This window comes from Ambystoma mexicanum, chromosome 14 (assembly GCF_040938575.1).
Source record: "Ambystoma mexicanum isolate Mex_15411 chromosome 14, UKY_AmexF1_1, whole genome shotgun sequence".
Lineage (NCBI taxonomy): Eukaryota > Metazoa > Chordata > Amphibia > Caudata > Ambystomatidae > Ambystoma > Ambystoma mexicanum.
In genome coordinates, this window is record NC_090940.1 from 542,179,355 (window position 1) to 542,192,215 (window position 12,861).

At 49.8% G+C, this 12,861-nt stretch overlaps 1 protein-coding gene across 1 annotated transcript in view; it reads right to left on the minus strand.

The window, feature by feature from the left end:
- LOC138526940 (cholesterol 24-hydroxylase-like) overlaps positions 1 to 12,861 on the minus strand; it is a 524,604-nt gene that overhangs the window by 482,452 nt on the left and 29,291 nt on the right. Inside the window, exon 2 of the mRNA XM_069637830.1 lies at positions 3,046 to 3,114. Coding sequence (XP_069493931.1) covers positions 3,046 to 3,114 — 69 coding nt within the window. The remainder of the gene's footprint in view (positions 1 to 3,045; positions 3,115 to 12,861) is intronic.

The window sequence follows — 12,861 nt, forward strand, 5'->3', positions numbered from 1 at the left end:
CATGCAACAAGCTAACAATTGGAGCGGCACATATGGCAATGTCACGCGGTGAGGCGGCCAAAGCAGTAACATAAGGTAAGTCACGCATCAAAATAGAGGTAGCTTCAGGTGCATTCGGGGCACCAAAGGATATGCAGGGGTTGAAGGCATCTGTTGATTGTTTCATCACAAGATCAGCTGATGATAATTTAGGGGGGTATGCCGGGATTAAGGAATGCAGGTAATAGGGGCAGGGCGTATGATGGGTATGGGGTATGCAGTAATAAAATGTCTGCAAAAATATCACCTTTCCAAGAAATCCCTGCAAAAATGCCATGGTTTGCTGGTAAAGTTGTACCCCATTATACCATTTAAGGGGAGCTGGTGTTGTGGGGGTGTCCCCCACTCCCTTTAAATGGTATAATGGGTCTGAGGGTTGCAGTGGTGTCCCCTGCATCCTTTACATGGATTACGGCGGCAAAACCACAGCCTTTTGCTGCGATTATTTGTGTAAACAGCCATTTTTGCCGTGATTTTAACACATGGAACCGGGTATGGTTGACGGTGGAGAAGGTTGCTTCTGAGCAAGATTGTGTTTGCTGGCCAGGGTTGTGACTTGATAAGCACCACTTGAAGTATGCAATGCTGAAAAGCGCAACGCTGTGAGGGCAGGTCGGGCAGGCAGTGGATGAGACTGATTGATGCAGCTGAGAAAGAGGGTTAGAACAGTGTGGTAGCGGGCAGACACATCACCCGTGGCGGAGAGGCAGGTTATGTGGTCGGGTGAGAGAAGGAGGCTGGAAACGGGTTTAAGCTGAGATACAGATGACAGACAGAGGCTTGTATAAATCAGCATGGGACTTACGTATGTCAGAGACCAGGAGGTGCCGCCACAAGGTAGGCATTTTCTGGTGGGCAGCGTGGCAGAGATGGAGCATGGAACAGAGTTTTGTGCCCAGGCCTCCAGGCCCAGACAGGCCCTGACAGGAATTGGCCTTGCTTCTGGGCCATCCAGAGCTGGGCCTGCCGCTCTTGTTACTGGCAGCAGATAGGCTGATACTGGGCCAATCACAGTGCAGCTGAAGTGGGAGCTGTGCAGTGTGCAGAGGCACTCTGGGAGGGCTCTCCAGAGCACATGGCAGTGACCATCTTGGACAGAGAAACTTCTTCATTTTCAATGGATTCAGCACACATGGGAGTTTCATTTTGTGCTGTAAAGGGTTGCATCTTTAAATGAGCACATTTAGACCTAGTTCTTTTCTCGGAACAGTGTAAAATCCAATTTAGAAAAAATGTTGTCGAAATTGTGTCGATCTCCCTGGGATCATGGTGGTGTGGGAAAGATGTTCCTTCCTGCATTTGGATCGGGGTGCTGTGATCCCGACAGGAATTGGCCTTGCTTCTGTGCCTTCCTGAGCTGGGCCTGCTGGCTTAAGAGTCTGATGGTTAGGTTTATAAAACTATCTGAGCTGTGTACGAGGAAAAAGGGCAGCCTCAGGCAGGTCTTCCTGTGGCACAGCTTGTCCACGTCACCTTTATGAGTGCAGAATGCGTATACATCATAAAGCTTGGAATGCAGCCTTTACAGGTGGATAGAGCCTCCCTTCAAAGTTTGCTGATTAGTTAGAGAGCTGGAAGCTGTGCGAAGAACAAAGAAACTCATAATGCGGAATTCTACTGTGGTTAGCGCCTAGATTCCACAACTTATGATTGTCTAAGAGAAGAAAGCATGGTCTAATAATGCATACGGTACATAGTAATAATATGTTACACATTCAAGGTTTTGCTAAATATGATTCTGATTTTTGGAAAGCATTGTTCTAAATAGAGTGGATAGAGCCTGATATGAAACTTCAAATCTAATCTGCTTGCTCTGTCAGACGTTTTGAAAATGTTTGAAACTCCGTGCTTACAGTCTGTACTTTTAGAAAACACCATCGCTTTGTGGCTATGTGACAATAGAATTGGCAATTTCAGCAAAACCACAAATGCCACATCTCCACCCAGTTGCCATCCTTTAAAGTTCACCTCCAGTTCACAGACACTGAGCAATGAATTGTGGGTATGCAAATTGGCTCCAAAGCATGCGTTTTGCTCGAGAAGATTGTATTTGTCTTATAGGGCAGCACCTTTATATACTTAGCTTTATAAACCTAAGAAGGGCAGCTCTCAAGGATTCAAACAACCTTAGTGATCATCAGTGAAATGTAGACTGACGGCATTGTGGTTGAAGAATTGGGGTTTGCTTGGAAAACCCCCTGTTTTACGGTCGGTATATAAAGCAAGAAATGGCACATTCTCCTCTCACATTTCAGTTAAAAGCTTTTTTTCTGATTTCTTTTATGAACCCACCATGACATTGATGTTTGCTAAATATACCTCAAAACTCCATCCACAAGGATTGCAGGCTATACTTCGCCTGATGACCCCGAATGACGGTGAAGCTCACATGTGGTTGTCTGCATTCTTGTGAGCTGTCTGCCTTGGTTTGAAGAAGCTTTGTATAAAATTGTGTTGCCCTATAAGACACATATCACTTTCTGGAGTGAAAAGCATGCTTGTGAGCGAATAATTTGTATGCCCAAAAATTCAGTGGAGAGGGTACACCCGACTGTGCGGATAGTACTTTTAATGTGGGTGTAAATACCCTCTTCTTTTGTGACTCACCCCCCTAAATTGTATAAGGAATTGGTCACGAAGGATGTCAAAGCAATGGCGACCTTACGATGCACGCAAAACAAAGAGGTGACGGCTGTAAGGTTTGGAATTAATCCTAACCACTGACATTGCACTGGGCAACCCTCAAGCCACCATTCTTCCCCTGGCCTGCCAATCCATTACAGAAGGGGAAAGACCAGGAGCATAGTTCAGGAGCAACGTGCTCGCCTTGGAAGCAAGACAATGCAGAGCAACAGAGGTTCGAACCCTGGGTTTGCACTTTGAAACATCTGGGTATTAAGCTGTTATAAATAACCAATAAAATAAATGAAATATGCAAATCAGGCTTGGTCCCACCCCAACGAGGTTGAGATGCATTGTCAAAAGCACAACTGAGGCCGAACATACCATTCCACTAAGAGGTCATAGATCAGCTCGTTTGTCTTCATGAACAAGAGCAAATGTCCAAAGAAAAAACTGCAACAAAGAAAAGGGAAATATTAGCATGGAGACCAGAAAAAAACAGTGCATTACTGTATATTTTAACTGATAGATGAAACTGTGTTCAATTCACACATTATTTATTCTAGACGCAATTCTCTCCGATTCCATCAGGAAACTGAGGTTAGTTGGAGGGCAGCTGCCCTAGACAAGAGGAAGGTCAATTTAAGCCATTAGGGGAAGGAACCCAGAATGCAACTGTTTTTCTCCATGAGCTGGGCTGGAGCAAACTTCAGCTATACAAAAAATGCAAAATACAACTTTTCGGGGGGGGGGGGATGGGCAAGGGGGGAATGAGACCTGCCCATGGTCCCCTCCACTTTCCTGAAAATCCTAGAATGTCTGAGCCGAGCCAGAAAGTAGAAAATATCTCTCCCGCCTGGGTGCCTAGTTTGGAAGGTCCCTATTTGCTAAACAGGCGCGCTTTTGGGGGGCTAGAACTTAGAAGGGAGTCAATTTAACCTTAATTTCTGTCTGTCTTTTACGACACATAACGCAAGAGAAAAAACCATTGTGGCCAAGTGGAGCACGATTTTGTAATGGGGATTTCATTCGCAATCAGCAGTCGGACTTTTTTAAACTGGTGTTCCTACCTGAAAGAGTAGACTCTAATAACGCTACGGTTCATTTGTTTGAGAATAAACACCAAGGTGACCCAATGACTGGTCAGACCTTTGCCCCAATGATCCTGAGAGCTCTCCAAACACCCCCTTATTTTGTACACGATACCGGGAATTAAGGAGATCATGATTATTTCCCAATCCGCAGGCAACAAAATGTGAGGACATGTCACCCAGTGTTTATTGATGTTATCTTGGCGAGAATCCCAGATGCCTCTTGGGATATTAGGCAATTTTTCAAAGAGCCATGAGAGCTGGAAGGAGAGGTCAGTGTCATGCCTTCAGGTCGTTCCTCCGGCCATGTCCCGACACCCAGTCTAGTGACCTGTCCCTCCCATTCACCTGTCTCCCGGGGCTCACGCAGGCAACCCAGTTTGGCTCGCGCGCTAGCAAGACAAACACCATACACCCTACAGTCGCGGTTGCGGCCGTTTCTCAATTGGCAGTTGCCATGGAGATTAGGCCACCGCTCGAGCAGTAACACACTCGCTCGTACCGTTGTGGCCCGATCACGTGACCCGAGGAAACGGTCACGTGCCCCGGGTTCGCGGTCACGTGACTCCGTTTAGCGTCATGTGACCAGGAAGTAGACGATATTTAAGCAGTGCAGTGCCGGTATACTACGCTTCACAGCTGGTTTACCTGGAAAACTCTGTTTGGCTTACTTACCTATGTTGCTTACCTGGCTTCCTTGGACCTGGCTTTTGTTTTCTGGACTTCTTGTGGATCACGCTTGGCTATTGCTGCATCGGCTCTTCTGCTCATCACGGCTCCTGACCTCGGACTGAACTATGGACTTCCTCTGGATCACGTTTTTGTTTTTCCCTTTGGTTCGGACGGCTCTTCCTGGCTTCAGACCTTTTTCTGCAACGGACCTCTCTTGGGCCTCCCTGATTGCACCTCTGCACGGGTAATCTCACTTTCCAGTTGGTGGCTGCCATCTGATTACCTGGGGCCCTTCTACAATACATACACTCTCCAGGTGGAGACTGGCGAAGAACATCCAGACCTATCCCGCAGGGTGGGTCCTTTGCCTACGTGAGTCCCAGAACCATCCTCCCGTTCAGGTTCACCATCCCTTTCATCAGATCCCCGGTAAGACTCTGATTGTCTTCTGATTAATATATGTAGTATCCTGTCTGCTTGGTATATAACCATTGCCTTTTTTCACAGCTGCCTTGGGGTTCCTAGTACTTCGGTTCCGGCTCTGGATTATCTCCACCTGTGGCCTCAAAGGTTGCACAGGGAGTGATTAAGTGGTTCTCCCTGTGCGGCACTTGGGGACGGAGGTCTCCTATATCTTCACGACTCTCAACACAAGACAGACTGTGAAGCCTGTCGTGTAAGATATGGAGGGTGCCGCTGAAGACCCCCTGGCCGCTGTCATCCAAGCGATCACAGTACTACGGCGCCGACATGGTGGCTGCTAATACCGCGGTCCATCAGCGTCTTGACCTGTTACAGAGCGCCCAACATCCCTTACCCGTGGACCCGGAGCTCGGAGACGCCCCTCCAGCACCGATACCCCTTGCACATCCAATCCTGATTCCCTCGGCTCCCGTTCCGGTGGTTCTGCCTTCTCCCTTTCCTTTGGCTGCCCCAGAAAAGTTCCATGGGGACCCGAGAAAGTTTTGGACTTTCCTTAACCAGTGTAAATTGCACTTTTTGTGTCGACCCCTTGTTTTTCCGGATCCTACCACCAAGGCGGCATTCACTCTCTCTCACCTAGCTGGCACGGCTGCTGCTTGGGCAAACCCGCTGTTAGAAACCGATCATCCTGCCCTCTATGATTTCGACCAGTTAGTATCAGAAATGTCCCGAGTGTTCGACGCCAGGTATAAAGCACAATCCCATGATCTAGAACTGCTGGACCTGTCCCAGGGTAAGGGCTCTCTTATTGAGTACATTACACGATTTAACCAACTGGCAGCAGAGACCTCATGGCCCGAAAGTAAGAGATCGGTTGTATTCTATAGAGGGCTAAGCAGCCCTATGAAAGACGCCTTGGCTATGGTACCGTCTCTACCAGTCCAGTTCCCGGCCCTGGTGGACTTGGCTCTCCAAGTGGACGCATGACGCTCTGAACGCAGGGCTGAGGCCGGGTTTTCCCAAACGGCCAGCTCTGCTATCTCGTCGCCTTCCTCTGAATCCACCGGTGAGCCTATGCAAATAGGGGGTGTTAGGAGTCCCATCACCTCGAGAGAGAGAGGGAGCGCAGAAGGGCTGAGAACGCCTGCTTTTATTGCGGCTTAGAGGGGCATTTTGTGAAGGAGTGTCCCCGGAGACCCAGACCCAAGAAACAGGTTTTTCATCCAGCTCGATCCTAGATACGGGGGTAGAATCGAGTTCTCCATGCCCTTCCCCGAAAATCATTCCATCGTTTGGTCAAATCAGGCCCATCCAGGTAGAAGCCACCATACAGCCTGCCCCTGGTATCATCCACCCCGTGCGGATCATTATCGATTCCGGGGCCTCCGGGAACTATATTGATATCGCTCTAGCTCAGACACTGAATCTACCCCTGATCAATAAACCCCGACCCGAACCGGTTCAAGCAGTCGATGGGACAGAACTCGCTTCTGGTCCCATTAAGCAACAGACCACCCCCCTCGTCCTAACCATCCTATCAGTTCATAGGGAAACCCTCCACTTTGATCTGATATCCACGCCTCAGTTGGCGTCATAGTAGGAATACCTTGGTTACGAGAACACAACCCGCATATTGATTGGGGAACGGGACACGTCCATTTTGAATCTGAGCTCTGTCAGAACTACTGCCTCCCCGTGGACAGAGAAGCAGACACCCCAGCATTAGCACTTGGTGCTGTTGCCCAACTTACGATACTGGGCGACGACATTCCCCCTGCCTCACATATAGTGGGTTTAGTCACCGCTCACATCCCTGTGGTTTATCAGGATTACACAATGCTATTCGATCAGGGCTCCTCTGAAGTACTCCCTCCTCACCGCTCCTATGACTGTCCGATTGACCTAGTACCCGGGGCCTTGGTACCTTCAGGCCGCATCTATTCTTTGTCCCTATCGGAAGACCTGACTCTTAAGGAGTACATCGATAAAGTGCTGCGTCTGGGTCACATACGTCCGTCTAAGTCGGCTGCAGCTAGTCCCATATTCTTCGTGCCTAAAAAAGAGGGCGACCTTCGTCCTTGTGTGGATTATCGTCGGCTTAATGCCGTCACGGTGAAGAACCGCTATCCGATTCCACTCATCTCTCCCCTCTTGGACCGGTTAACCCACGCCTCCATATATACCAAGTTGGATTTGCGGGGGGCCTATAACCTCGTCCGCATCCGAAAGGGTGACGAATAGAAGACCGCCTTCTGTACACGGTATGGCCTTTTTGAGTATACGGTCATGCCCTTCGGCCTGTGCAACGCCCCTGCCACTTTTCAGCATTTCATGAACGACATCTTCTCGGACATATTAGACACGTTTGTGGTGGTGTATCTCGATGATATACTCGTCTTCTCTCACACTCTGAAAGAACACATACAACACGTACGAGAAGTGTTGTCCCGACTGCAAGATCACTCGTTGTTTGTCAAACCCGAAAAATGTTTGTTCCATGTGTCTAACGTGGAGTTCCTAGGATTTAACATCACACCTGGTGGTCTGGCCATGAATCATGCCAAAGTTCGAGCGATCCTCGAATGGCCAACACCTAAGACCCTAAAGACCTTGCAATCTTTCTTGGGTTTCGCTAATTTCTATCGGCGCTTTATCTCTGGGTTCTCTTCTCTCGTGTCGCCTCTCACATCCCTTACCAGTCCTCTTGTTCCTTTCGAGTGGCAGGAGATACACCAGCAGGCCTTCGAGGCGTTGAAGAACGCCTTTACCACTGCCCTTGTGCTCCAACACCCCGACCCCGACCAACCTTACGTCGTTGAGGCTGATGCCTCTTCTTTTGCGTTGGGGGCGATCCTGTCACAGGTCTGTCCCGCTACAGGGCGGTTGCATCCTGTAGCCTTCCATTCGCGTAAGTTCAGCCCCGCAGAATCCCACTATACCGTAACCGAAAAAGAGCTACTGGCGGTGATGGACGCCTTCCGAACCTGGCGTCATCACCTGTTGGGGGCCAAACATAAGGTTACGGTATACACAGATCACAGGAACCTGCAAGACCTGGCAGCCCTAAAATGCGTAAACAGTAGACAGGTCAGGTGGCATCTGTTCTTCGCCGCTTTCGACTTCCAGATTAAACATCGCTCTGGTACAGAGCATAGCAAGGCTGATGCTTTGTCTCGCTCCCCTGGGGGGGTTTCGTTACCGGTGTTTCCTGACACGCTCTTACCCCGGGGACATGTTGTCTGCACATGTACACCCCCTCTGGCACTACTAGAAGAGATACGTTCTTGGGTTCAAAAGCACCCCAATCAGCTGTCAGAATGGGATCCCACTTATCACAACGGTCTGCCATATGTACAGGATCGCCTAGTTCTCCCTTCCACTGACACCAGAAACCTAGCCCTGGAGTGGTCCCATGACGCCCCGATCAATGGTCACCCGGGCCAGGCCCGCACCTTGGACCTCTTGAAACTCTGGTGTTGGTGGCCTTCCATGAGACACGACGTGGGCTGTTACGTAAACTCTTGCTCAGTCTGTGCTCAGGGCAAACATCGTAGGGGTCGTCAAGTGGGGCTACTGCGACCCTTACCCGTGCCACCAAAACCCTGGCACACCCTGAGCATGGATTTCGTAACCGATTTACCCAGGATCCAGGGCTACGACACCGTATGGGTAGTGGTCGATGTCTTCACCAAGATGGCTCATTTCATCCCTTGTCATGGTATCCCGTCTGCCCCTGCCTTGGCCAAACTTTTCTTTGATACCGTTTTCTGTCTCTACGGCCTTCCCTCTGTCCTTGTGTCCGATCGAGGCTCTCAGTTCACATCCCGTTTCAGGCGTGCATTGACCGCTCTGCTAGGTATCGATGCACGGTTCTCCTCCGCTTATCACCTGGAAACCGATGGCCAGACCGAGAGAACAAATCAGTCCATGGAACAGTATCTGCGTTGTTTGATGCTACAACAGCAATCGACCTGGTTACAGAATATACGTTACGCTGAGTTCGCCTACAACAACGCTACACACTCCTCCACGGGTCTTTCTCCGTTTTGCGCCATGTATAGCCAACATCCCAGGGTCCACCCTATCCCCGACATTCCACCCACCGAGAACCCTGCCGCAGCAGCCTGCGTTCGGGATATGTCAGCCCTCCATGCCCAGCCCTCGTTCATCTGCAGGAGGCACAGGCATCCATGAAGGCCTCCGCAGACGCTAGGCGTACCATGGCCCCGTTGTATCCCGTTGGGTCCCGGGTTTGGCTGTCCTCCCGTCATCTCCACTTGAAGGGCTGCCGCAAACTATTGCCCCGTTTTGTGGGTCCTTATGTTGTTTCCCGTGTCATCAACCCGGCGGCCTATCGCCTAGTTCTCCCCTCCTCTTGGCGGGTACATCCAGTGTTTCACACCTCCCTCCTCAAGCCCTGCCCGTCCTCGACGCGTCTTCGCCCTTCTCCTGCCCCCGTTTCCCTGGATGCGCCTGATGTTTTCGAGGTCTCAGGCATTCTGGGGTCCCGTTTCCTTCGGGGTCGCCTGCAGTACCTGGTCGATTGGTCGGGTTTTGGTCCGGAGGAGCGCACCTGGGTCTCCGCCCCTCGATTGGTTTCTCGGTTTCATCGGGAGCATCCTTCCTGCCCACGGGGTCGTGGGCCTTTGGGGGGGGGGGCTCTGTCATGCCTTCGGGTCGTTCCTCCGGCCATGTCCCGACACCCAGTCTAGTGACCTGTCCCTCCCATTTACCTGTCTCCCGGGGCTCACGCAGGCAACCCAGTTTGGCTCGCGCGCTAGCAAGACAAATACCATATACCCTACAGTCGCGTTTGCGGCCGTTTCTCCATTGGCAGTTGCCATGGAGATTAGGCCACCGCTCGAGCAGTAACACACTCGCTTGTACCGTTGTGGCCCGATCACGTGACCCGAGGAAACGGTCACGTGCCCCGGGTTCGCGGTCACATGACTCCGTTTAGCGTCATGTGACCAGGAAGTAGACGATATTTAAGCAGTGCAGTGCCGGTATACTACGCTTCACAGCTGGTTTACCTGGAAAACTCTGTTTGGCTTACTTACCTATGTTGCTTACCTGGCTTCCTTGGACCTGGCTTTTGTTTTCTGGACTTCTTGTGGATCACGCTTGGCTATTGCTGCATCGGCTCTTCTGCTCATCACGGCTCCTGACCTCGGACTGAACTACGGACTTCCCCTGGATCACGTTTTTGTTTTTCCCTTTGGTTCGGACGGCTCTTCCTGGCTTCAGACCTTTTTCTGCAACTGACCTCTCTTGGGCCTCCCTGATTGCACCTCTGCACGGGTAATCTCACTTTCCAGTTGGTGGCTGCCATCTGATTACCTGGGGCCCTTCTACAATACATACACTCTCCAGGTGGAGACTGGCGAAGAACATCCAGACCTATCCCGCAGGGTGGGTCCTTTGCCTACGTGAGTCCCGGAACCATCCTCCCGTTCAGGTTCACCATCCCTTTCATCAGATCCCCGGTAAGACTCTGATTGTCTTCTGATTAATATATGTAGTATCCTGTCTGCTTGGTATATAACCATTGCCTTTTTTCACAGCTGCCTTGGGGTTCCTAGTACTTCGGTTCCGGCTCCGGATTATCTCCACCTGTGGCCTCAAAGGTTGCACAGGGAGTGATTAAGTGGTTCTCCCTGTGCGGCACTTGGGGACGGAGGTCTCCTATATCTTCACGACTCTCAACACAAGACAGTCAGCTTGGGTGCATATCTTGTTTTGTAAGCTGTTTTTTCAAAGTTTGTTCAATAAAATATCATTTATTTCACTAAGTAAGGTGCATTGTAATGTTTAAGGTCACACGACAAAATATTTTTCCAGAAAAATATATGTTGCAAACTTTGTTATATGTGCAGTTATATTTTGCTTACTTCTGGATTGCTGCCTTAATATGGCCACTGTTTGTATTTGCCACACGTGCATTTTGCGTGACTAGGTTTCCCAGTTTAGATTTATTTATTTATTTACTGTGCATTTGTTAGGCGCTTTAACAACAAGTAAATTCGGTTTCAAAGCGCCCACAGGGCAACAGGGAGGGAACATGGGATTGAAAACAATATATACAATGGGGAATAAAGACGAACCTACTAGACCTTGCGAGTATTCAGAATGTGCAAAGAGAGAAGAGGGGAGGAGGGAATGAGGGCAAGTGCTCGAATGTTTGTGCTCGTGGGTGAGCAGCGGATGTAAATTGCAAGTATAGTAAGTGCTAGGGAGCGTTGAGCTGCAATAGGTGGGTAACTGCATGCCTACAGTGGGGGTAGGCCAGTGGGCGTTGAGGCAAGTGCTGTGTGTAGGCAGAAGCTGAGGTAATTGGGTGTGGGAGGCCAGGGCCCCAAGGACATCTAAAGACCCTCATCACCATTCGTAGCGATTGTGTGGTTAGCAGACGAGGGAAGAAGGAAAGGAGGAAGTGAAAAGGAAAGTCTTGAGGAGCTTCTGGAATTTGAGGAGGTCCGGCACAAGATGAAGAGGAACAGGGATGCTGTTCGAGAAGAGGGAGCCTGCTGAAGCAAGAGATCATCCTCTGGCCCTCTGTTAAGAAAAACACTTCACACACAGACTTTGTACCAGAGGAACGCTGAAGTCTAGAGGGAGAATATTTAGTGATAGCAAGTTGCAGATAGTGTGGTCCCGGCCCCAGACAGCCTTGTCGATGATGCAGAGGGATTTGAATTTTATCCGCGCAGCAATCGGGAGCCAGTGAAGAATTTTTAGGGCAGGGGAGATGCAGTCCTTGCGCTTGAGGCCAAGGATAAGTCTTGCTGCCCTATTATGGTTTAGCCGGAGGGGTCGTAGTGAAGAAGAGGGTAGATTCAAGAGAAGGTTATTGCAGTAGTCAAGCCTAAAGAGAACCAGAGCTCTGCTAACATTGAGTTTGCACGCAAAAGTGAGGAAAGGGAGAATTCCTTTGAGAAGGAAGAGTTGAAAGTTGGACTTCTTAGCAATGTCCTGAATGTGAGGGAGGTGAAAGGAGTCGAAGAGAACTCCAAGGTTTTTGGCTTTGGATGAAGGAGAAGGGGGAGAGTCCACACAGGATGGCCAGAGTAAGGGGAAGAAAGAGAGAGCAGCGGTCCCAAGAGGAGGAATCTCGGACTTGCTGGCATTGAGGCAGAGATCATTGGAAGTGCACCAGGACTGGATACGAGATAGGCAGTCCGGGATGATGGAAGAAGCAAGGGGGTCAGCAGGAAGTTTGAAGAAGAGTTGAGTGTCATCTGCATAGCACTGAAAGTTTGGAGAGAAGGAAGAAATGATGTGTGCCAGCGGAGCAAGGTAATTGTTAAAGATCCAGGGGTAGAGGTTGGAGCCCTGGGGGACTCCACAGGTGGAGAAGGAGGAAGGCTAGGAGAAGGTGCCCAGAATAACCTCGGACAAGCAGTCAGTTAGGAAGGGGGTCAGACAGTCCAGTGCCCACTCCGTCATACACAGGGTATCGTGGAACCATTTTATGAGGATAGAGTGGTTGATCGTGTAAAAGGCAGAGGAGAGAACAAGAAGAATGAAGACTGCTGAAGAATTGGAGTACAGAGATGCGAGCAGTTCTTCACGGGTGTTCAGAAGAGCATTTTCCATGCCTCTGGATGCTCGGAATACAGATTGATGGTCGTGGAGACCGCCAACAATTTCACTGTGTGAGATAAGTTGGGGCAAGATCAACTTCTCCAGGAGTTTCCCAAGGAAGGGGGTGTTGGAAATAACGCGGTAGTTAGCTGGACAAGTAGAGTCTGCTGAAGGTTTTTTTCAGGAGGGGGTGCACAAGTGAGTGCTAGAGGGAGGAGGGGAAAGATCCACTAGCAAAAAAGTGGTTGTAGCCTTACTGACGCCACTGTTTGTATTTGCCACACTTGCATTTTGCGGGACTAGGTTTCCCATATTATATTGCTGCTTTAATCTCACCACTGTTTGTATTTTGCCACGCTTGCATTCTACCTGATACAGGCTTCTAATTTAGATTGCTACCTAATCCTCACAACTGTTCATAATATGCAAC